Source organism: Diabrotica undecimpunctata, chromosome 5 (genome assembly GCF_040954645.1).
Source record: "Diabrotica undecimpunctata isolate CICGRU chromosome 5, icDiaUnde3, whole genome shotgun sequence".
NCBI classification, from domain to species: Eukaryota; Metazoa; Arthropoda; class Insecta; order Coleoptera; family Chrysomelidae; genus Diabrotica; species Diabrotica undecimpunctata.
The window spans coordinates 22,395,533-22,422,469 of record NC_092807.1 but is presented as its reverse complement, the minus strand read 5'-3'; the positions used below and the strand labels follow the sequence as shown (position 1 = coordinate 22,422,469).

Sequence of the window (26,937 nt, the reverse complement as noted above, 5' to 3'; positions counted from 1 at the left end):
TTGAGATATTTTAACGCGTGAGCGAAGCGAGTGCGTTAATGTTCGAGATTGTTAATCGCCATTTTAATTCACGAGTTCGTTACAAAACTTTTCCGTCGACCGTACTTTTCAGAAATAAAGATATCTTAGTTTAAATATTTATTTACTTAACGATAAACAACAATTTTTTAAGCTTTCATTGACTTTATTCAAAGTTTCCTTAGTGGTTGTTTTATTAGATATAGTAAACATTAATATTCGAAATGGTGCAATTACTGAAATTAAAGGAAGATATTGATAAATGATTATCTGCTGTATAACATTTTGACAAATTTATATTTAAGTCTTCTTGGACCTCTGTAAATTCTGTGATAGAAGAAGTTAAATTCTGGTGGAGTTAAATTAAACTCTTCGTCAATATCCATCCTTTGATTTTTCAAATACACAGAATTTTAAACAATAAAGTAAATAATGACATACAATGACAGATAGTACTAACAGCGGCTACTTCATTTTAAATTAATTTTTTAGTGGGAATATAAATAGGTATATGTTTGGTTGCCTACACCACAGGTCACTGCCAATCACAGAGCGTTTAATTAATTTATGCAAGCAATGTATGTTGTGTTGCCTATAATAAAATCGTTCATTAATAGAAAATCATTCATTAATAGGGGTCATTAATCAATGATTTTGAGGGTGTTAAAATTGATCATAAATGGACCGTCGACGGAAAACAAATTTAATAAATTATGTTTGCTCCTAACGCCACCTGTTAACGTATTAACAAAACATACGTTCTTTACTTATGACAAACCCGTCAAATTCAGACAAATATCATTGGATAGTAAATTTAATTGTTATATAAACTAAATATGTTTAAAAATAATAATTGTATTTATATAAAATATTGATAAAACGAGAATTATTATAAAAATTTAAAAAGATGATTAAATGTTGTTATTAATCGAAAGACATTTTTATCACTTTCATTAAATTTTGACAATCGTTACGAATCGAATCTTTTAGTGACACATATTCTTTTAACTTTTTACTTTTCATTTAATATCTATATTTGTTAGTTATTTTTTATGCAGTTTTTAATTTAAACCTGCTTAGAGTAAATATATGATGACTAGAAACGAATTGATCGAGGAGTGGATCAATGACAAGAACCGCTATTCTATGACGCTACCTGTGACAACGCCATCTTGTGGCGCCAGTTCCGTGACGTTCGCCTCAACCTTTAACTATAGACAAAGAAAGTAATATAACGTCATTATAGATGCTTCGCTTCAAAAGTTAGCTTTGTAGCATTTTTAAATACTTTGGTATATATCCTCTCGAATATGTTAAAACACCGAAGAATATTTTCAATGTATTTCTGCTTCCTATCATACGTATTAAAACACCGAAATATTCTTTCAATCCTTTTTGCGTCGACGAGTTGATAATAAACGCATTTATAAAGTTTGTTTGTATATCACAGATGCATATTTCCTTGGTATTCTTTGATCGTTAAGCCGCCTAATATTGCGCGTTAAATAATATTCCCGTTTATACGTTTGGTTTTTACCTAGTTGGGCAAATGCGTTTTAAAGAGAATTACATCACTCTCCGTAAAGCCGCTGTCAAGAGTAGTTGGTTTCGTTGTAATCAGAATTTAGCTTCAAATTCATGGATTTTCGTGTACAAGTGTAGCAAGTTTTAAGTGCACTTAATAAGGTTTGAAAGATTGGTCATTGAGAACAGACGCGGTGTGTTTAGTCGGAAAAAACCGGCAAATTTGTTGTAAAAAAAGTGGTTTATACTTAATGTAATGTGTCAGTTCAGATAACAGTAATCACTGTTTTTGTTTTATGTCGTCTCTCACCTAAGAGATTTGTCTATCTAAGAGATTTGCGGTGTTTCCAACAAGTTTGAAAAATAGCCACATGGTTCCAGTTTTTAAAGAAGCAGATTTTCGAAGTTTGTGTCCAGTGCCAACTTTCAGCCTCATTTTGTTTGTCCTAAGAAGCCGTTTCAGAATATTTTTCGCAGTTTGGAGATGAATTTGTTCGTGTGGTTTGAGAGTTGAGAGATTGAGAAAATATTGAGAGCTAGTTTAAGTAAAAATAAACTTTAAAATGTGGAAAAATAGCAAGCAAGAGCAAACAAGAACGTTCTGATATTAAAAAGGAGAAAATTGAAAACATGATACAGTATACAAAAATGTCAATTATTAAAGACAGTTAATATATTGACACTAAAAACTAAAGATAAGTATTTAATAACTTACCATTTGGTGGTCTGGAATGTGGAGTATCGCTTTCATGCACCACTCTTTTAGCACTGAAAGGTCCTGGCTCTTCTTTAGTCTGATTTTCGAAGGCTCCGTAGAATGAAGTAGTCATTAAATTTTGTTCAGCCTCCGTATCTTTCTCCAATTCGTTGGTCTCAGTCGAAAATAGTTTAATAGTCAACCTGAATCAAAGTATCATTTTATAGAATTAATAAATACAGAGAAAAAAAAAAGAGAAGGTGTACTGAGATAATAGTACTCATCTTAACCGTAAAGCCCTCTTCAGTCTGAACGTAACAATTAAATACTAGTTTGTAACCGTTTCAACATTTAACCCTTTATAATTAAAATTTCCAAATTAAAATTCCTAATAAATATTTAAATTATTGTTAATCCCGCCACCTATCAGCCAAGTACGGAAACATCTAAATTACCTTTCAAGAACCCAACTGCCAAATCATAGCCAATTCCGAATTTGGACTCACAAATCCAAGCACTAGTTACCTTCCAAATCATCATCATTCAATCTTCGCTTATCAACTGCTGGACATAGATCTCCCTCATAATTTTCCATCTATTTCGATCTTGTGCCTCTTGCATCCAATTCCTATGACAACGTTTTAGATCGTCAGTCCAACGTGTTGGTGGACGACCTCTGCTTCGGTAGGCATCATCTCTTGGTCTCCATTCCAGTATCCGCTTTGTCCATCTATTATCTGTCATTCGAGCCACGTGACCTGCCCAGTTCCATTTCAGTGTTGCTACTCTCTCTACTGCATCAGCCACTCCTTTTCTTTGTCGTAGCTGGCGATTTGGGATTTTGTCTCATAGTGAAACGCCCAACATAGCACGCTCCATCGCCCTTTGACACACACGGGTCTTTTGAACTGTTCTCCTTGTCATGGTCAACGTTTCCGCACCGTAAGTTAACACTGGCAAAACACACTGATTAAATATCGCCATATTTTTCATTCTTTTTGAACGTCCAGCAGAAAGGACGTATGTGTGCTATTGATCTCAGAAGAGGTAAGCCGGAAATTTTCCTTTTTTCTTTCATGTCAAATAAATACTTATTTTAGACCCCATCGGGAGCACTAGCTACTGGCCAGGCCATGTTTGTTGACCCGATATCAATTTAATGATGGAATAGAATACGATTTGTTTGAAGCCATGTTGTTCTACTAGTGCCATGACACTTCCAGCCATTTCATCATCATCATTGGTGCTACAGCCCTATAAAAGAGCCTCGACCTTCTTAAGTCTATTACGCCAGTCAGTTTTATCCATTGCCAACTGTTGCCAGTTTGCTGCGCCTATTTGTCTACCATCCTCATCTACACCATCCCTCCATCTGAGTTTTGGTCTACCCCTTTTTCTACTTCCCACAGGTTGTGACATAAGGATTCTTCTAGGAGGGTTGTTCTGCTGTGATCTTGCCAGATGTCCTGCCCATCTTAGTCTTCCTATTTTTATAAAGGATACTACGTCTTTACCACCAAATATATGTTTATATCTGTGATATATCTCGTAGTTGTACCTCCTTCTCCAAACACCATTTTCACAGATGCCACCAAATATTCTTCTCAGGATCCTTCGTTCAAATATAAGCAGGAGATTTTCATCTGCCTTGGAAATGGTCCATGCCTCAGACCCATATGTCAACACTGGTTGTATAAGGGTTTTGTATATGGTTATTTTTGTTTTTTGGCTTAAGTTTCTGCTTCTCATATGTCTACTCAGTCCAAAATAGCATTTGTTTGCTAGGATTATTCTTCGCTTGATTTCTTCAGTCATGACGTTCTCCTTGGTGATCAGGGAGCCCAAGTATGTGAATTTGTCCACCACTTCAAAGGTAGAATTATCAACCGTGAGTTGGTGGCCGATGTTTCTGGCTCTATTGTTGGGTGTTGATGCCATTATCTTAGTTTTATTTTCATTTACTTGCAGGCCCATATTTTTTGAGGCGTGTGACAAGGTGGTATACATTTCTTCTAGCTTGCGTGTTGTGCGGGCAACTAGATCAACATCATCTGCATATGCCAAAATTTGGGATGATTTATTAAAAATGTTTCCTCTGCTGTCTATTTGGGCATCCCTGACCGCCTTTTCCAAAGCTATGTTGAAAAGGAGACACGCCAGCGCATCTCCCTGTCGCAACCCAACATGCGTTTCAAATGCCTGTGATTGTTCGCCCTGTATTTGGACTTTGCAAACAACTTTACGCATTGTAGCCTTAACCAATCTTATCAGTTTATCGGGGATGTGGAATTCATCCATGGCTTCATACAATTTATTTCTTAGGACACTATCATAGGCCGATTTAAAATCTACGAAAAGATGGTATGTGTCGATATTAAATTCATTGGTTTTTTCCAGTATTTGCCTTAGCACAAAGATCTGGTCTGTTGTTGATCGACCAGGCCTAAAACCACTTTGATATTCGCCAAGAAGCTCCTCTGAATATTCACTCAGGCGACCATATAAAATACTCGAAAATATTTTGTATGCTGTATTAAGGAGGGTTATTCCCCTATAGTTTCTACATTCTAATTCATCGCCCTTTTTGTGTAGCGGGCAAACGATCCCAATACACCACTCTTCTGGGATTTGTTCCTCATTCCAGGCTCTCAGTATGATTTTATATATATGATTAGTCAGAGTAGCACCTCCACATTTAATAAGTTCCGCGGGTATACCATCACTTCCTGGAGATTTATTATTTTTTAGGTGTTTTATTGCATCCCGTACTTCCTGAATTGATGGAGGCTCCAATGGTGTATTGTTGTTTGCTCCTGGGGGTGGTTGATTTGGATCTTCTACTTCGATAGTAAGCAGTTCCGATCTTCCAGCCATTTACCGATTTGCTATTATTGTTTTATTATCAGATATGAGGGCATGGGCTTTTGTTTCCGCCGTTAATGGATTCGACGCTTCGAAATCTAAGCCTTTGTACGCAGTAGTAAAATTATACCCTTTATACAAGCTACACAAGTTTTGAATAATCCAGGTTGTATCAATTTTATACTTTTTTATTGAATAGTGGAGATTATCTATGAACTAAATAACAGTGATGTTATTTTATTTTTATTCTTTTAATTAATAATTATAAGAATTTTATTATGTGAACGAATTTCGAAATTTGAGTAAAATATAATTTAATTGAAGATATAATATAATTTTCATATAAGTACTTATCATTCTTAATTTAATATCAAAATACAGAATGTTTATTCTCTTGCACTATGATGCAATTTTCCTTAAATTTTTTATTAATTTTTGTTCTTCACAAAGAAATAAAGGTTAGAATAGTTTTGCTTTAAAATTTCCATTTTATTTCTCTGTCTGAGCTCGTTTCTTTATGAGGGTAAATATTAAAAGGATGGCGCCCATAAATTTATTTTGATTTTAAAGATAATAGATTGAAACATATTGTATACAAAGTTTGAAAGAACCCAAATCTTTACCGACAGGAGCGATGAGTCTAGAATAATTATGTAGGTAATGCTATACAGGGTGATCTTAGAAAGCTGGACTTTTAAATTTGTTTTGATAAATCAAGATATTCTCTTTTTGGTAAATAGTGTGCCTACAATCTTAATGCCGACAAAGAAATTAATGACTTTTTAATCGGCTAAAATAAGTTTTTTCAATAAAAGACATCAAATATTTATGTAACTACTTGAAACAGAAACTAAATACAGAAACGACCTCAAAATAATAGAAAAGTTAATGTATGTATTGGTCGGGTGGTTCTCAACCATAATTATAAATGTGTTAGCACTAGATTTATTTAACTAACATATATCCCTACTAAAATTGTTTCAATTGATTTGCATAGCAACTTTTTCAAAAAAATTATAGCCAGTCTAAAAATTGTTTCGCTAATTTTTTAATCGCTGTAATTTTTAGGAGGTATTCTATCATTTAGATTTAGGTTAGTCCCTTTCTTTAGATATTGATAACCAATTAATTAATTTTATATAATTATAAATACAAGCATGAATAAATAATATAAATACCTAAAATTCAAAATTTTATATTACCTAATTTGTGATAATACGTCTTGCATTGATGATCCCTCCCTATCATCAAATTCTGCCTTGGCAATAGGTAAACCGGAACTGTTTTCGTTTTCATAATAGATAATATCAAGCGCTCTAGAGTTCAACGAATATTCTTGGAAACTTTGATTTGTTTGAAAGCTTGATTGGAAGACTAAATCGGCGAAAACTAGAGAGAGATAGTCAGCTCTAACGTGTCTTTTCCACCAGGGAACTCGATTGAGATCGTACGGTGGGCGAAAATCTGGTACGGGAAACCTGCAAGAAAAAACAATCTACTTTATCTCTGAATGTTCCAAAACGAGGGCTAGTGGATAAGTTGAAGTTAAGACATATAGTCATTATGGTAAACGTCTGAGTCAGACTACCAGCGCACTAAATTATTCTCACACCTACTCGGCGAGGATCGGCGCCGGCTGCCTAACTCCGAAAACCAGCGTTCAGAACAGAATGCTAATATACAGTTTAACATACTACCTTGTTTGTATTATACAAAGGCCATGATCGACAGGCGAGTAAAACTGCGGTTTTGTGGCTCGTCGGTAAAGCTCGTCAGTGTATCATTGCAATACCTCGGTTTTATATACCTACGAGCCTGGCTCGCGGCTCGTCAGTTTGTTTTATTTTTTACTTGGCTCGTCATTTAAAACCGCGCGTGTATCACTACTGGTGAGCAAAACCGGCAGTTTTCAGCGACCGTTGAAGTGAAAAGATCAGTTTTTAATCATGGATATGCGTACTCTCAGCCACGATTTTTTATTAGAATTTATATATTGTTTACGAGAATGTGTTTGTTTATGGAAATGTACATCGCCAGAATACAAAAACAAAACAACTCGACTTAACGCATATGTTAAACTTTTAAATACCCATCATCTAGGGCGTCTCCGCTTTTTTTTTGTAATTTCGTAGTATGCTATAGCGAGGTAACATAAAACTTCACTTTCAGTTGAACACGACATGTTAGCTGTGGACGGTTGACAATGACTATTTTGCTCGCTAGTCGATCAGCACTAACGAGCCGCGAGTAAAACCGTCGTTCTTAAAACCGCGGTATTATGGCTCGCTCGTCGATCACCCACTTTAAAGGTATAAGCAAATATCCAAGCGATATTTTTCACGGTAGATTTTCCTAATGACCGCCATTGTCAAATAAAAAAACTATACCTCCATTTCTATAAGTTGTAGCAAAAATATTAAATCAAAACTTACCTCAGCTTTACATTAACACACGGACATATTATTTTCAAGTCCATCTTAGCTTCTACAGCAGCAGAGGATATAATTTGTCCAGGAAATCCTTCAGGAATCGTCCATGGATTGTATGGCGATACTTCTGGGGCACATATATTTGGAGAATTTATCAAAGCATTAATTCGATCTAGTAGCGTAATATCAAATTCTAAGTCTAGCTTGCCCAAGGTGATCCTTAAAAATGATTATCATCAGAACTATTGTAATCAACGAGTTAAAATAATAATATTATATAGTCCGTCTAGAAAGTATCCGGAATTTTATATTTTTCCTAATTTTAATAGATTTCCTTTTTGTAACATTTTAAGACAAAAGTAATGCATCAAGTAGATTGTGCCGATAGTAGGTTATGGTCAAAATCACATGACAACACCATCTGTCAAATATTGTTGTTTGTAAACAAACTTAGGATTTGTGAAATAATGTAGCAAGTAGAAAAAAGAAAAGTGGTGGAATATTTGTATAGAAAGGGTGTCCGAAACGTTAAAAAATTAATGCAATTGACTGAACTCGGAAAAAGTGCAGTGTATGAGACAATAAAGAGGATAAAAAATGGCATAGATATGAGACATAGACCAGTTTCGGGTAGACCGCGTAAGATTCGCGGAAACAATTTAAATGCTTAAGTGGCTTTAGGACGACAAAATCCGTGCCTAGGGTTTTGAAAATTAGCGAACTGATTTGGAAATCAACAAAGAATAAAAATGTGCCCAGAAACTTTCCGCGTGTCACTGAAAAAGCAAGGCTACATATCAAGGAATCCAAAAAAAATTCCTACAATGACACCTCTGCAAAGGCAGCGAAGAATAGATTTTTGTCAACGTTTTCGAGAAGAAAATTTTAATTATGTCTTTATATCTGATAAAAGTTGTTTCCAGCTTGGTGCAAATCATCTAAAAGTCCTATCAAGAGAAAATGTTACCTTTCAAATTTTCAAATTTCCCACTAAAATACTGGTTTGGGGAGCAATATCTCAGCGTGGTCCTACACCTCTCTGTATAGTTAATGGTACCGGTGATAGTGCGAAATATTGTGACATCCTAAATGCTTTTCTTCTTGAAACGGCTCATGTTTTATATCCAAAGGGGTGGCGTTTTCAGCAAGATAATGCAAGATGCCATACTTCTGCTTATACTCAAGCTTGGATGCAAGAACACGAATTGGCAACAATTCAGTGGCCAGCAGCATCTCCAGATCTTGGCCCCATTGAAAACGTATGGGGACTGATGAAGATTGAAGTGGAACGAGCAGCGCCACTAGATAAAGAAGGTTTGATTCGGTCAGTTTTACAAACCTGGAACACCATTACCGAAAATTGTGGCCTTGACCTAGTTTCGGGTGTACCTGGACGTTTAGTTAAGGGTTTAGATTTAAATGGAGGTTTAAAATTTAAAATTTTATATTTCAAGTGATAGAAATAAATACCGTAAAATTATAAGTCTGCTTTCTTTTTTCCGGATACTTTCTAGACGGACTATACTATTGGACACTTTATACATAAATTATAAATCTGAAGCACCTCTCAAGCAGCCAGTATCCAATAAACGAAATAAATTACAGTTAAAGTTGTGGAAGTCCGGATGGGAAGATCTGAGAGGGATGGTTTACATTGCTACGAAGGCGCAGTGAAGTAGATAGAAAATATCGCAGAAGAGTTAGAGGATAGAAGAATAGTATGTGGATAGTGTTTTAATATTATTATTATTATACATTAACAACGGCAGAGGGACAAGTCCCTATTATGCCCAAAAACAAAGAAATTTCATTAGTAACATACTAGTAAATTACAAAATTACACAAAAAAATACCAAAATTACAATTTTTGGTTAAAAAAAAAAACAATGTTTTAACTATAATATAAAACAGTCAAGTCTGTTTTTGAACGAGTTGGTAGAGGGAGTAGAGACAATGTTATCATTAAGGTTATTCCAGCACTCAAAAACTCTATTTGGTAGAAAGTTCTGTCTTGATCTTGATTTATGTTAAACATTTCATCGAGATTTCCAAAATTGAATTTTAATATTTTAAATGTTGTAATTAAGTCTTCACGTTGTCGGCGATGTTGAAAAGAAGTTAGGTTAGCCATACTAAGTCTTTCTGCGTAAGAAGGTCTTCTCGGTCCCAAAGGAATTCGAGTGGCTTTTCTTTGAATGTTTTCCAACAAAGTCTTGTCTCGAATCAAATTAGGATATCACTTTTGTCCAGCGTATTCAAGTATGGGTTTTACGTAAAGAGTGTAAAGTTTACAGAATGATTGCATTGAAACTCTCAAAAAACATCTCCGAATAAGATACAGCCTGGAGTTCGCACGTTTACAAATAGAGATAATATGGTCGGACCAAGTTAGGCTGCTGTTTACAATAACACCAAGGTCGATATATGAGAATACAGAATCTAATGAATGCCCGTTAACAACGTACGGCACAAGTGGGTTATTTTTACCAATTCGAAGTACTCCACATTTTTCCGCATTTAAGGGTAGTAATCACTGGGAACACCAAGTTAAAATAGAGTCCATTTGGAGGGTTAGCTGGTTTGTGATTGGATTAGCATATATTTTTGTGCCATCAGCGTAGAACGATATTTTACTTGAGACATAATAAGGAACATCGCTGGTATAAACTGTAAAAAGCAGAGGTCCAAGGACAGAACCCTGAGGCACTCCACTTTCCACTAACCTGTTCTGTGAGAAAGATTCGCCAACTCTAACTTTGTAATGTCGATCTGTCAGGAAATCATCTATCCAACGAACTAAAGTACCGCGAACTCCGAAATGTTCTAGATTATGCAGAAGTCTGCGCTTAGGTACACCGTCAAAGGCTTTATAGAAATCTAGATAAACAACGTCAACCAGCTGCGAACTGTTAAGGGATGACGTCCAGTCGTTAACACAATGTAGGAGATTGGTTAGAGTAGAGCAACCAGGGAGTAGAGCAACCAGCGACAGAGCAACCAGCGTAGAGCAACCAGCAACCAGCGACAAATCCATGTTGTTGTGTTGGAATAACATGTTCCTGGAGAGGGAATTTGGTCATCTCCTCGGAAATAATGACTTCCATAAGTTTGCAACTACTGGCAGCAAGCTAATCGGACGATAATTGTTGGGGTCGAGTTTGTTGCCTTTATTAAAAATGGGGGTAACGGATGCTAATTTCCGACTACGGGGTAAGGAATTCTGGATGAAAGAAGTTTGCATAATTAACTTTAAGGGTATTGCAAGCGTGTCTGCGCATCTTTTTAACAGTTTTGGCGTTAAACCATCTAAACGAGGTGAAGTAGCTGTGAGAAGCTTAAATAAGTGCTGTTTGACATGATCCACTGTGAATGTGCTGTTTGACATGATCCACTGTGATAGCCATAATTCGATTCTTTAGTAAAAACCTGTGAAAATGCTAAAGAGAGAGTTTCGGAAGATTCTTTGTCAGAAGAGCATAAAATCTGGTTGGGTTTCTGAAGTAGAGCAATGGAAACTTTAGACGTCAAGGAGGAACGTATGTATTTGTATAATTTTTTAAGTTATTTTAAAATCTGCGGTGGCTTTGCAAATCACTGAGAAGCCCGGTGTGTTTAAATTTCCGCCATTGGTGTCGTTTGTGATTAATTTGTTTTATTACTGTTCGATTTATCCAGGGTTTAAGATTGTTTTTATAAATCTTACGGAAGGTGGTATATTATGTAGAAATTATATTGTGGACGGTAACGAGAAATGCAGTCCACATTAATAAGGGGTCGTTTAAGTCTGCAAAAAATAAATGCCAGTCGATTTGAGTGTTCAGTGTCAACTTCAGAAAAGTCGGTAGTAGCATATGTTATAATATTATTTGTGCGGGGTAGTATTTGATTGAACTGGATGTGAGCCGTTATAACTGCATGATCTGACTTTCCTATAGGAGAACTGACTTGGAGAGATGAAATCAGCTGTTCGTCATTAATAAGCACTAGATCTAAAGTAGAAGGTTGGTTATTAATTCTTAATCTAGTAGGTTCTGTGATGAGTTGTATCAGGTTCGAATTTACTACAAAGCTTTTAAATAAATTATGAGCGTTTTCGGCGTCAGATAATGAAGTTATTGGCCAGGTGATTTCTGAGAAATTAAAATGTCCAGTAATGATAAGATTATCAAGAGATGTTGGTTCTTTAAGTTTTGTAAAGAAAACATTATCGTGTGCAAGTAGTGTAACAGGTGGACGATATATACATACTAAATTAAGGCAAAAATAATTTTTAGTAACAGATAAGTGAAATGCACCTTCTTCTTCTCATGGCGTCGTCTCCTTTCGAAGGTTGGCGATCCAAATGGCAATTGTAGGTTTGGAAACTGCTACGCGAAAAATTTCTGTGGATGAGCGGTCGAACCACCTCCTCAAGTCTCAGCCACGAGTTCTGGCGTCTTCCTACTGATCTTTTGCACTGTACTTTTCCTTCCAGTAGAATTTGAAGTAATCCGTATCTTTCGCCTCTCAACATATGACCCAAGTATTGCATTTTCCTCTCTTTGATTATTCTTAGTAATTCTTTTTGTTTACACATGCGACGAAGTACCTCAACATTAGTAACTCTTTGTACCCATGGAATTCTGAACATTCGTCTGTATATATACATCTCAAAGGCATCTATTCTCTTTTCTATTTCAGAGTCCATTGTGCAACTTTCACAGCCATACAATAAGACAGAAAAAAACGTAACATCTGATCATTCGGATTCTAAGCTGCAGACTAAAGTTCTGATCTTGTAAAATGCATCTATTCCAGGAATATCTAATAGCTTAATGTTTTTAGCATTTATATTAACAGAGAAGTCAGAATAGTCCGATTGTAAAATATATTTCCAGGATTGGTACTACCAGTCAATAGAGCTTTTAACAGGCTACCCCCAAGCATCAATGATCCAATAAACGAAATAAACTACAGATGGAGTTACACGAGTCAGGATGAGAGGAACTGAGAGAGAAAGTTTGGATATCTTAAACTGCGTGCATTGTTGACATTATTTGGCATTACTGAGACATTTGACATTATTGAGAAGAATAATTGTTTTTTAATTCTCTTTCTACTTTTTAGCCCCTTTTGTTGTGATGTGGTTGATGTTGCACAGAGCCTTTTGTATATTAATGTGCCAGTTAATTTGTACACTTATAAGTTAATTAGCCCCTAAGGCTATTTAGGAAATCTTCAGATTTAACAAACAGCAAATAAGCAATACAAATATGTTAAGCAATACTAATTAGAACTAAACTATTTATTGATCAAATGTGATCAGATAGCACAGGCATAAATCTTTATAAAGAACAAAAACTTACGTAATATCAGATTTAGGTCCGCTTCTTCTAATGGAATTTTTCGTTTTTTCGACATGTTTAAATGCTAGTTTAAAGCTAGGTTTGGCGCCCATAGATGCATTTTGAAGAGATGAGTTTTCCGTGAACGAAATCAGTGGAATAGAGTCAATTCTAGAAGTTGCAGTATTGTATAGACACTCGTAAAGTTCTAATTTGGCAGCGGTTAATTGCCCACTAATGGAAAATGCCGAACTTGTGGTTTTTTCGTCTCCCTCAATTTGTACAGGTGCAGCGAGTAATCTAAAATATATATTATATTGCTCTATATATCAATTATAATAAACCTATACAAATAATACAAATAAACAATATACAAATTATATAAATATAAGCCCCAACGATTACTAACACTGACGAAGAAATAGAGGAGCTCTACAGTAACATAACTGAAGCATTAAATAAAAATAAAAGTCACTTAAAGTATTTAATTTTAGGCGACTTTAATGCCAAAAATGGGAAAGAAAAAGGGCAAGGAACAAGTCATGGAAAAGTATGGAGTCAGTAAGAAATTAAAGGAGAGAAAGACTGGTTCAGTTTGCACACTACCAAAACTATTGCACATTTTTTAAGAAAAAATCGAATAGAAAATTGACTTGGGTAGCACCAAATGGAACCACTAAGAACGAAATTGACTTCATTCTAACCAACAAGATTGCTACAATAAAAGATGTCAGTGTAATAAATAAATTTTAAACATTTATTCCATTAATAGCCCAGTCTGGTTAAAAAAAAAGGTCGAAAAATTTTTCACAGATATCTGAAGCTTTTAAGACATACATAGGTGTGGGTTACTAGATGACGAATAGATGAAAAAGTACCCGTATTTTTACCTTGTGTATTATTAATTTGCGTTATTAATTTTTTTATTAACAAAATAAAATGTTATTAATAAATTTGAACATCGAGGAATTACCGTATTTTAAATTTGTGCGAAATATCCCCCCGATCGGTCAAATAGTTTTAAAGTTATTTAATTTGTTTATCCCTGAGGCTAAATATATAAATATATACTATTGAACTTGCTCTATTAATGATGCTAGACACATTTAGCAAATTTCATAGGATTCTTTAAACCTTAAACTATCTCAGAAGTTAAATGCATATTGCGTTTTCATCGAAATTATTTACAAAATAAACGTTTGAAAAAGGGGTATGTTTTTTACTTATAAACAATTGGAATAACTTATATATGTAAATTGTTTATAAACATTAAGAAGTAAAATTTGCACAAATTTTGAATGAAAATCGAAACTTTATATTGAAACTTATAGCTATAAAATTCATCCAATTTTTCTAAACTTACAGCCCTTCGAAACGAAGGTACTTTCAAAAGATCGACATAGGAAAGTAGAGGGGATAACTGTTTCAGCTCCGTTTTTTTTTTCACGATCGGAACTTCAAATTGAAACACGTAGGAAAAAATTTACATTATCTCGGCTTCCATAGCAGGTAGAAGCCTCTTTTTTTAATCTGGGGTAGCTCGTCGAAATATGAATAACTACATCGTTTTCACTGGCCGGGAAATATGGGAAACCTCGGAAAAATTGAGTCCATTTGAAATTCACCGTAAAAGCTTACTTTCATTTTTTAATTTGGCTGGAATAGTCTGTCGCAGTATTAATAATGATGACATAATTTTCACCCCACCCCGGAAATCTCTGAAAATCCCGGAAAATCAACATATATTTTTTTCATTTTATATCAATGATGTAATCATTATTAATACTGCGACAGACTATTCCAGCCAAATTAAAAAATGAAAGTAAGCTTTTACGGTGAATTTCAAATGGACTCAATTTTTCCGAGATTTCCCACATTTCCCGGCCAGTGAAAACTATGTAGTTATTCATATTTCGAAGAGCTACCCAAGATTAAAAAAAAAGAGCTGAAAAAGTTTATCTCCACTTTCCTATGTCGATCTTTGTAAAGTACCTTCGTTTCGAAGGGCTGTAAGTTTCGAAAAATTGGATGAATTTTATAGCTATAAGTTTCAATATAAAGTTTAGATTTTCATTCAAAATTTGTGCAAATTTTACTTCTTAATGTTTATAAACACTAGAGATATGATGTCTATTTTTGTGGTTATTTCCAGGTCATGAATTTTTTGACGCATCACAAGAGAAAAGCTTTCTAATATATCACCTGTGGATAAATGGAACGAGTAAAGAGGCCTTTCCCTTGTTGGAAAAAAGGTGTTGATACATATTTTTACACAAATTACTTAACTTACTTTAAATTATTTCGGGAACATGCGTTGTTAAAAGCTTCTCTGGCATTCTCAAAGTCCTTATTTCCATATGCAGCAAAAGAGAATTGGCCCAACTTGCCAAAGAAATCGTCGACAACTTGCTGCATCTTCTGTACGCTTGATGGCGCTAATATCTGGTCACGTTCTACAGGTTGGAATAGTAAATCCTCCAACAGTAAAATGACAGCTACGGAGGCTATTCGTATTTGGAAATTAGATATTTCTGCCGTGGGATCTGAGTCGACGTTGTTAGCTGAAATAAATAATTGTTATTAACTTGTACTAGACTAAACGACGTATGGTGGATCTGAATTAGTTAAGTGACTCGGATCAGTAATCCGGGGCCGGTTGGATCTTTACTGATGGAATGATAATCTTAAAAATACATAATTAATTGTAAAATAAAAATAGATACCAAGATGTTAAAATCCGACCATTAATGTCCCTAACGGATACTTAGTAAGGTAAAAATAATAATAAAATGTACAAAAACATAATACAGGGCACCAAAACATAATACAGCACGATTTTAAAAATCCCAGTATTATATGGGTATAACACTTTTTAATCATCTTCCCAACAGTATTAAATCTGAAACAAATTTAAATAAATTTCGAGATAAATTAAAATCTTTTCTATTGCAGGATTATTTCTACAGTGTAAGTGAATATCTGGGTAATGTAAATAATTAATCCTATGTACATTTTACCTTATTAATTCTGAAATTGTGATGTTTTATAAGTATTTTATATTTTTTAACCTATATCATGTACATGATCTTTCAGGATGAATAAATTATTATTATTCCAGATTAACCATACGGCTCACACTCCCTCTAAAGGGAAAATTCGCTCATCCCAGATACCTACGGTATCAAAAGGATTGAGCTCTGGTGGGTCTCTTTCCGTGTTATCGAGCCCTAGGTGAATTGGTACGTTAGACTATCTCTCAAAAATTTTCGTACGCATCTGGACGTCGCGAGGAGTACAGCTTTCTACATGGCCTTATAGTGATGTTCATTTAGACCCAGCTGTTTTATGTTCTCTAGGAGGTTTTTGGGAATAACACCAGTAGTAGATAGAATAATAGGTACTGTCTGGGTACTTTCCATTCTCCATGGTGTCCTGATTTGTATTTCTAGATCTCTGAACTTGGCGATCTTTTCGTTGTATTTAACACGTAAATTATTGGTGTTGGGTATCGCCACATCAATAAGTGTTGTTTGCCTAGTAATTTTATTAACTAGTATGAGATCCGGTCTATTATGGGCCAATGGTTGGTCTGTAAGTACAGTGCGGTCCCAGTATAGCTTGTAGTTGTCATTTTCAAGCATTCTGTAAGGGACGTATTGATAATAAGGAAGATGGTCGGTTTGGAGAAGTCCCAGTTTGTCAACTAGTTCTTGGATGGTTATTATTATTATTATTATTATATAATACATACAGTAAATTAATTGTGCGGTAGTTTTTGCATATTCTATGGTCTCCATGTTTTGGGATTGTCACTATAATTCCCTGCACATATTCCGTCTCCAATGTCCTTCAAGAAAAATAAGACAAGGACATGAAGAGGGAAAAACGAAAACTGAATGTAATAAAATCATTACAACAGATAATGAAAGATGAAAGTAATATGATGGTTATTATTCATGCAATTATACTTACTTAGTCGTCTTGTTCTGTGGGTGTGATCCGTCATAGAGCTTATCATGCTGGAATTCATGCTGGACTCCATGCTGCTGCTAATGCCTGAAAGAGTGCTGTCGAACATTCCACTTACCGTATTTTTCATTGGAAGAAAATTATCATCTGCTGTATTATCATCTAAAATAATATAAGAAGTAATATACATATAAGCAAAATGGCAACAATATTAACTTTTACACAAATTTTTAAATCAAAATAAGTAGCTCGACCAACATAGAGCTAAGAGAAGTAAAATAAATCAGTTAATCATACATAATTAAATCATACTAATATAAAGCATATATAGGTTATTCCACGAATATACGACTGTTTGGGATTATTGCGACAACGAATATTTTACTGTGCAAGTAGAAGTATGAAAGTAAATTGGTCTAATTATTATTCCAATAAAAAGGGTCTACTGTTAGTATGACATCTGAACTAAAATTATTTCAGTTAATAGATGTTCAGATAGACGCAAAATGTATTGTGAAATTTAATCCGAAAATAACAAAAAATTTTACGCAAACGCTCATTTTTACGCAAATGTGTTTATCAGACATTTGGGTTGGATTTCGGTGAAATGTATAGACAGAAGAGGCGTGCCGGGTTTCTTTGATATTACACTATTTTATTACTTTATTAGGTACTACAACTGTAATAAAAATAAATGTACTATTTTTAATACAAATGAAAAGAAATTGGCAGAACGATGGTTCAGAAACCAGAAAAAGAATCTATATAATATTTCACTTTGTTAGATTTAAATATTTGTTTGCGTTGAGTGGATGTACTCTTAAAAGTTCCGAAAGTAACGGGTATAACATACCGGCTATTGATAGTTAAAGTACCGAGTCGTTACAGATATTAAAAAGTAACGAAAATTTACATAGTTTCATATATCGCCGACTGATTTTAGTTTTAAAAACCGTCCGTATAGAGGTTTCCGGTGAAGAGAGGTGTCTGTTAAGAGAAAGTTTAGTGTAGTGTATTTGTTTATTGAAGCCAAAAATGCCGAGACGTGTTTTAGATGTAGACAACTTTATATTAAATGTACTTTCTTATTTTACTGCTGAGAAAACAAACGGGGACCCTTTGCGACCTGTTCAGTCCGTACATAAACGTGTGTGTGATGCACTCTGTATTAGTGAAACAAAACTAAAGTCGGTTTTGCAAAAAGCAAACAAAAGTGGACACAGTGAACACAATGTCGCACAATATAAATCTCGCCGACAACCAAAGACTATAGATCTTCCCGAAGGTTGCAAATTTGAAATCCGTGAGACAATATATAAAATGCGCGAAAAAAAAGAACATGTTTCTTTAGATTCAGTGCTACAAAAATTAAAAGACAGAAATATATTTGAAATTTCTGGAGAGTTTTAAGACAGATTGGCTTTAAGTTAAAAAAGAAAGACAATAGAAAGGCTTTGTGTGAAAGAGCTAATGTCGTTCACAAAAGAAAAAAATTTCAAGAAATTTAAAAAAAGAATGTTCTTCCTTCGTTTATTTAGACGAAACATGGATTTTTGCTAAAGGCAATATCAAACGAATTTGGCAGGACGAGAGCATAAAATCCATAAAACACATCGATAACGAGGGAAAGAGATATATTATAGTGCATGCAGGTGGAGAACATGGTTTTATTGAAGGAGCAGATCTTGTGTTTTCATCAGAATCAAAATCAGCCGATTATCATGACAATATGAATACGGAGATGTTTGTGAAATGGTTGAAAGAAAAACTGTTGCCAAGTTTACATGAACCATCCGTTATAGTACTGGATAATACTGCGTACCATTCGGACATTTTAAATAAGCAACCAACAAACACCTGGACCGTAGATAAAATAAAAGAATGGTTAACGAATAAAAATATTACATTTCCTCAATACTGTTTTAAGCCTCAATTACTAACGTTAGCTAAAAGTCATGCACAACCAAACATATATAGTAGACGAAATTATACATAGCTTTGGACATCGTGTGTTAAGACTACCGCCCTATCATTGCCAATTCAATCCAATTGAATATATTTGGGGGATATGCAAAACATATTATGATAACCATATTGGATACAAGGGTTACAGTGACGAGGCAGTCTTGGAAACATGGCAACAAGCATTGGATATGGCCACTCCTGAAATTTGGGGTAAAAGTGTAAAAAAATGTGAAGACTTAATTGAAGAATGGTGGATCCGTGAAGGTCGCATCGAAGCAGTTAATCCTGTTATAATTTACCATCCGAATGAGGATAGCGACGACAGTGACTATGGCTGTAAATCTGATGGTTGATGATAGTTTTAGAAGATTGGGAGAATAAGAGAATAAGTAAGTTTTTTTGTTTTTTTTTTTAATACTAATTGAATATTCGAGTAAATAAAGTACACTATTTAATCACTCAAGTATTGTTACACTTCGTTTAAATCATTTAATTCAAAAACTAACTTGTTTACAATACTAAACTCAATGACAGTAATTATATAATTCAAAATCTGAATTTCAACTGTTCTATAAACTATCAACTCTATATTTATATCATGACTTCATATTTAAATCTAAGGTTTATATCTGCCATAATAGTATTTTAAAAATGGGGAGAATTTACTATTGTACAATTCAGCATATTGGACCATTTAAGTCGATACCTTAAACCGAATTTAAAACAGTCGTATATTCGTGGAATTGAGTATACAGTGTTGATATCATACCTTAGTTATCATCGACTAATTACCACAGTTATACCGTTAGAGGTAGTATCTAATATTACTATAACCAAACTGTCGAAACGGATAACAATTATTAAGAAATTTTGATATTAAATTAATAGGAATTTTTTAAAGAAAGAATATATTTTTTTTCTTCAAAAAAAAAAATCTGAATACATGATTACAACGTCGGCAAGGTGGACACCGACACTTGACGTAAAAAGTTCATAATATAGAATATCTAGCTCTTATTTTAATGACTACTTTTCCTTCTTTATTCCTTTAGGTGTGCATATAAAAGTGCAGGAAGTGATTATGAAGTGTCAAACCTCCATATGGGAAGAAGACTATTAAATATTAAAAACACTAACATAGGGAAAGCTGCAGAGGTAATCTTAGAAAATATACAAAATACACAAATATAAATAATTAATAATGTAAACCAAATAATTATGATTCATATACGGAGGAGTCTTCTTCTTCTTTTGATGCCTATTCGTTTCGAATATTGGCGATCATTCTGGCAATAATTATTTTATTAACTGATGCTTTAAATAGATTAGTTGTTGTTGTGGAGAACCATTTCCTCAGGTTTTTTAACCATGATATTCTTCTTCTCCCAATTCCTCGCTTTCCGAATACTTTGCCTTGAAGGATTATTTTCAGTAATCTGTATTTAGTGCCGTTTCTCATTATGTGTCCGAGATATTCGAACTTTCTCTTTCTGTAGGAGGAGAAATATCGCTATTTATGTCACACAACTATTATTATTCTAAAGACCACACTCCTTCCTGCGTTTTTATGTCCTAAGATATATCCACCGTACTAAATTAATTAATTGTTAGTACATGCATTTCTATTCTGTATAAAAAGACAAAAAAAAAACAAAACTTGTTCATTATTTGTCTCAGTCCTAAGTTTAAATAGCTCTTACAAAGGCGTGTAGTCATTTTTACAGTTAGATGTACTTAATATATAAATAATTACCTAGAGGTGCGGAGGACCAGCCCTGAGCAGCTTGTAACCCAGCAATCTGAAGTTCTGAAAGAGACTGCAACTGGTATTGAAGTTCTTGTTCGACTCTCTGGTAATCTAGTACTGTCATGGGTTTAGATGTGCATTGTGATCTCGGTGCGACATTACTAAAATTCCAGGAAAAATCTCGAGCTGCTCATTACAAAAATAAATACCACTACTTACCTTTTATCCACAGTATCGGGTTTAGATAAACCATCTGCAAGTTCTAGAAGAACATGGAATTGTCTTGGTGATAAAAATACTATGAAAGATCCTAGCATTACATCGATTGATACCTTCGGTCCGGTAAGGTTTTCTGATTGTTTTAATTTAACTCTAATCTAAAATCGAATTTAAATAAATAAAAATAAATATACAACAAATATATTTTTAGGTCTTGCTTCAATTTTTAGTTATATTTTTCTACTAATTTCATTGCAAGTTATCAACGTAAAACTATGCCATTATTGAACTACCAACTCGTGATTATTTCCTATTATAAAATACTGTTTTCTCTTCCAAACAAGCAAAAGTTAAGTATGCTGCATATTCTTTCTTTTAAAAAAGTTTCATATTTTATCCTCATGTACCTACCACCTATATATTGTTCTGAAGCTATTTTCTTGTGGCATTTTAAATTAATTAATATTTAAATGGGAATAAGCCACAATTAAAGGTTAAAATACATTTATTGACGTTTCAATTTCCACTTCGGAAATCGTTCTCAAAATACAAACATTAGTAAATTAAACAAATTTTGTTTTTGTTACTTAGTGAAAAATTCTTCTAATAATTTAATTTTATCTGACTCATCTATATTGACAATTCAGACATACATTATACATTTTAAAGTAGACGACTTTAAAATGATATTGCCAATATTGTTGAGTTGCGTTCCTGGGACGACTTTACTTATAAGATAGTTCATTCGATTACATGAAATCAACTTTAACGTGAGAATATCCGTCAGAAAAAATCATAACATGTAATTCGTCTTTAAAAAGACAAACACATGCCATGATGACAGTAAAATTCTCCTGTTAGTGATTCCATAGTAAATTATGAGGGAAAAACCAGGAAAAAAACCTCATAATACTATCCCGACATGGTAAGTATTTGATCTTGCATTTAGTTTACCTTCAATAAATACCAAATTCCGATTTTATATGTTTGTTATTTAAAAAAATATAAATGATGTATTCTCTATATGTTACTGACTTACCAATACTGGTATTTTCCTTTTATTAACTTCCTCTTTCAATATGGGTAACCAGATCCTACTACATTCTGCCGAGGAATTCGCGACACAATTGGTCTCATTTAGCATAATTAGAGCCGCTTCTTTGATTTTTCTCTTTTTACCATCAGTTTCTTTTAGGACTATATTTGAATCATTCCATTGAACCCTATGTTCATTATCCCATGCATGTTTACATATTTGAGATCTATCAAATTCTCTATTTTTAATATAGGATTGATGTTCACTTATTCTAACATTTAATGGCCTTGATGTTTCACCTAAATAAAACTGATCGCATTCACAAGGTATTTTATAAATGCAATTCTTTGTCCTTTCTTGTTCATTGTTAGGTTTGGTTTTGGACAAAATAGATCTCAACGTGTTTGTTGTTTTGAATGTTGTTGAAATGTTGAATTTATTTCCTATCCTTTTAAGCTTTTCCGATAATCCTTTTATGTATGGTATTGTTATTTTCCTCGTATTATTCCTTGTATATGCTGTAGGATCTCGTTCTAAGTTGTTTTGTTCTATTCGATCGATTGTTGAAAATTCCTTATTTATAAACGATAAAGGATAATCATTTTTTAATAAAACAGATGTTAACAAATGTTTCTCCTCCAAGAACGAATTTTCGTTAGAACAAGTAATTTTGGCTCTATCGTATAAGGATTTAATGATTCCCTTTTTAATATTAATATTGTGATTTGATTTGAAATTTAAATATCTGTTGGTGTGTGTTGGTTTTCTATACACCTGAGTTTCGTATCCAGTATCGTTCTTAGAGATTAAAACATCCAGAAAAGGTAATGTGTTATTATATTCCTTTTCCATGGTAAATGTTATTGTCTCTTCTTTATCGTTTATATCATTTAGGAATGTGTCCAACAACTTCAAAATGAAGGAATTGCAATAAATTTACAACTCTGATCCTCATGGATCAGAGTTGTTGGACACATTCCTAAATGATATAAACGATAAAGAAGAGACAATAACATTTACCATGGAAAAGGAATATAATAACACATTACCTTTTCTGGATGTTTTAATCTCTAAGAACGATACTGGATACGAAACTCAGGTGTATAGAAAACCAACACACACCAACAGATATTTAAATTTCAAATCAAATCACAATATTAATATTAAAAAGGGAATCATTAAATCCTTATACGATAGAGCCAAAATTACTTGTTCTAACGAAAATTCGTTCTTGGAGGAGAAACATTTGTTAACATCTGTTTTATTAAAAAATGATTATCCTTTATCGTTTATAAATAAGGAATTTTCAACAATCGATCGAATAGAACAAAACAACTTAGAACGAGATCCTACAGCATATACAAGGAATAATACGAGGAAAATAACAATACCATACATAAAAGGATTATCGGAAAAGCTTAAAAGGATAGGAAATAAATTCAACATTTCAACAACATTCAAAACAACAAACACGTTGAGATCTATTTTGTCCAAAACCAAACCTAACAATGAACAAGAAAGGACAAAGAATTGCATTTATAAAATACCTTGTGAATGCGATCAGTTTTATTTAGGTGAAACATCAAGGCCATTAAATGTTAGAATAAGTGAACATCAATCCTATATTAAAAATAGAGAATTTGATAGATCTCAAATATGTAAACATGCATGGGATAATGAACATAGGGTTCAATGGAATGATTCAAATATAGTCCTAAAAGAAACTGATGGTAAAAAGAGAAAAATCAAAGAAGCGGCTCTAATTATGCTAAATGAGACCAATTGTGTCGCGAATTCCTAGGCAGAATGTAGTAGGATCTGGTTACCCATATTGAAAGAGGAAGTTAATAAAAGGAAAATACCAGTATTGGTAAGTCAGTAACATATAGAGAATACATCATTTATATTTTTTTAAATAACAAACATATAAAATCGGAATTTGGTATTTATTGAAGGTAAACTAAATGCAAGATCAAATACTTACCATGTCGGGATAGTATTATGAGGTTTTTTTCCTGGTTTTTCCCTCATAATTTACTATGGAATCACTAACAGGAGAATTTTACTGTCATCATGGCATGTGTTTGTCTTTTTAAAGACGAATTACATGTTATGATTTTTTCTGACGGATATTCTCACGTTAAAGTTGATTTCATGTAATCGAATGAACTATCTTATAAGTAAAGTCGTCCCAGGAACGCAACTCAACAATATTGGCAATATCATTTTAAAGTCGTCTACTTTAAAATGTATAATGTATGTCTGAATTGTCAATATAGATGAGTCAGATAAAATTAAATTATTAGAAGAATTTTTCACTAAGTAACAAAAACAAAATTTGTTTAATTTACTAATGTTTGTATTTTGAGAACGATTTCCGAAGTGGAAATTGAAACGTCAATAAACGTATTTTAACCTTTAATTGTGGCTTATTCCCATTTAAATATTAATTAATTTACCACCTATATGTTTAGGTCTAGTTGTTGTTGTTGTGAGACTTCTGCGTCGTGTTTAACGCGATTTCAAAGAACAACTTAATACGCAATTATAAAACTTGCAACCCAACACTGCTTTCTAACTGTGGCTTCTACTATACACGGCAGATTACACAGGAAGATCACAACCGAGACACATAAATAACATACTGATAATTTAATTTTGGTAAGTAAAGTATAAATAAGTAAAGAATATTGTAAAGTATAAACCACTCACAACACATACAATCCTGACGTTATCTTAAAATCCTTAATATTTCAAAAGCAAGAAACATAATATACAAAATAATTACCTCTTGTGTGCCTGAAATATAACCAAACTTAATAACATTTCGCTGCCCGTTAAAACTTTTTTCAGTATCTTTTTCCTCGTTAACTTCTTCCTCTTCCTCCTCCTCTTTCGGAACCCCTTCATTCTCCTCATTTTGAGGCGTCGGAAGAGAAAAATCACTACCTATATTAGAACTTTCTATCACAGTAACTAACGAATCGTTTTCAGCTTCTAAATGAGATTGGGTTAACACGGATCTACTAAAAGTTCGTGCCTTACTGAAAAATTCGACCGTTGAAAACGTTATTCCCGTAATTATGAAGTTTTTCGTAGTGTATGAGTTCACGACGTAAGCTTTCTTTGAGTCTTGATTTGTCTGATCCAGATTTTCTTCTGTGGAAGGATCGTTGCCTGCTTCATCTGAGTATTCGATCCTAAAAGAATTGTTTAATTTTAAAAACAACTAAAGAAACAGAAAGACGGTGTAAGATTTAATTTCGATGCAGGGCATCCGCAAGCCGCTTATACATATTTCAACCTCATTAGGTCTCATCAGAGCGACATATGCAGTTGCTCTGAATCAAAACCAAATCTCTACCGTTTTAGTTTCGCCAAGTAGGAAATCTTAGGATTCCTAGTGTTACAACTAAAGAAGTTAAATATCTACAATGAAAACACAGTCTTATCAATATTCTTTTTCGTTGTTTTGAATTGGAGATATATCAATTATAGCATGGGTAATCACCTTATTAGCGCCACCTACTAACCAGTAAGCCAACTTTTTTACAAGACTGGTATATAATTAAGCTGTATATGTAATAATATATTCATTCGTTTGTTTCCATTTTATCACATCATGTAGTAATACTATGATATTGCAATAAGTGTGCGTTCATAACGAGGCGCCGACCCTCGGTCGTACCATAGGATGGTATCATAGTATCATCGCCACGTAAAATAAATGCATTACTTTAAAAATTCCAGCGTTCACCGTCAACGTGCAGCGCCCAGCCTAGAGCCAAGTATCGGACCATGGAGTTGGACCATAGTATGGTACAATGAACACAAGGTATGACACACAATGTTGCAAAATCGGTTAGCGTCGCGCATGACGTAGTCAAGACCGCTTCTTCACGCAACATTTGAATGTAGTTGTAGGAAAGACTTTTAATTTTAAGTGTTTTTATATAATTTGGCTAATTTAATTATAGTAATTATAAAGAGATGATAAAATTATGTTATTATAATATTTAATCATAAATAAAATTTTGAAGTTAATTTAAATTTATTGATTTTTGGTACAGTTTGTCTTTAAAAAACAAGTTTTAATTATCTTTTATTTTAAAAAGATACAAAAAAGTGATAATGAAGGTATACAAAATTTGTATGTATATACTAAACTAAACACAAAATCAAAATAAATAATGATAAAGTCAACTTTATTTAGACCGGATGAGCTAGCTGGCCATTGAATATGAGTGTAGTAGTGAGGTCACACAATATTGCACAATATTTTAAATGGCATCTTTTGTAATTTTCACACATAAAATTATCTTGGTATTGTTTTAATGATAACATTATATATTTTAATAATGATAACATGGTATAACAAAGAAAAATATGTTATTTTGGAAGATGCTAAATTGATTTCCTCCGAAACAGATCTTGTTGCAAATTGCATGCAGGCTGAGGCTAGTTTCTTACTTAACAAATCGATATGAAAGAACCATTTAAGGTTGCTGTCTAAAAAAATGACAACAATTTTACAGTAACATGTTAAAAAGCTTTAAACTGATATATTCATATGAATTCTGGGTCTTCGTTAATCTACAAAATGAAAGATATTATAATGGAGTTTTATCTAGTTGCATAACTAGGCACATCACTCAGTTTATCCAAATGTTTTTAAAAGCACTTATTTTTAACAGCGATGGTTCATGAAAATGTGGAATATTCACTTGCGAAGTGGATATATTTGTATAAAGAGACATATGTAAGCATATATCTAAATTATTTTTCTATTATAAAATAGATGACTCAGTCAGTATTGAGTTACTTTAAAATATATTTATTATCTCATAACTTGCAATTTGCAGATAAGCGATATTATTGTCGAACTTTTGTTTTTATACAAGCCTTCTGTCTTGCCGGTGTAAAGTCGTCTGAAGTCGATATTTATTGTGTTTTGCGTTTGAACTAATTTGTCCCATTTTCTCATATTATTGTATTGTTTGGTAAGTAAATTTTGCATATAATAATCGGTGGGTTATAGTAATGTGTATATTTTTTATTTTACTAAATTTAAAAGTAAATAAATCTAAAATACCATATTGAATTATAAATCTGATTTTTCTTTATTGTAATCTATTTTGTTTTTATTT

General features: G+C 33.3%; 1 protein-coding gene across 2 annotated transcripts in view; it reads right to left on the bottom strand.

Annotated features, from left to right (window-relative positions):
• The window catches only part of Atg2 (Autophagy-related 2), a 117,461-nt gene that overhangs the window by 47,785 nt on the left and 42,739 nt on the right, over positions 1–26,937 (bottom strand). For both annotated transcript variants that reach the window (XM_072531643.1, XM_072531644.1), the window contains exons 5-13: positions 24,579–24,990; positions 20,755–20,912; positions 20,542–20,696; positions 16,827–16,985; positions 15,145–15,415; positions 12,876–13,154; positions 7,534–7,749; positions 6,304–6,579; positions 2,258–2,442 (exon numbers count right to left, since the gene is read on the bottom strand). In XM_072531643.1, the coding sequence (XP_072387744.1) occupies positions 2,258–2,442; positions 6,304–6,579; positions 7,534–7,749; positions 12,876–13,154; positions 15,145–15,415; positions 16,827–16,985; positions 20,542–20,696; positions 20,755–20,912; positions 24,579–24,990 (2,111 nt within the window). The remainder of the gene's footprint in view (positions 1–2,257; positions 2,443–6,303; positions 6,580–7,533; positions 7,750–12,875; positions 13,155–15,144; positions 15,416–16,826; positions 16,986–20,541; positions 20,697–20,754; positions 20,913–24,578; positions 24,991–26,937) is intronic.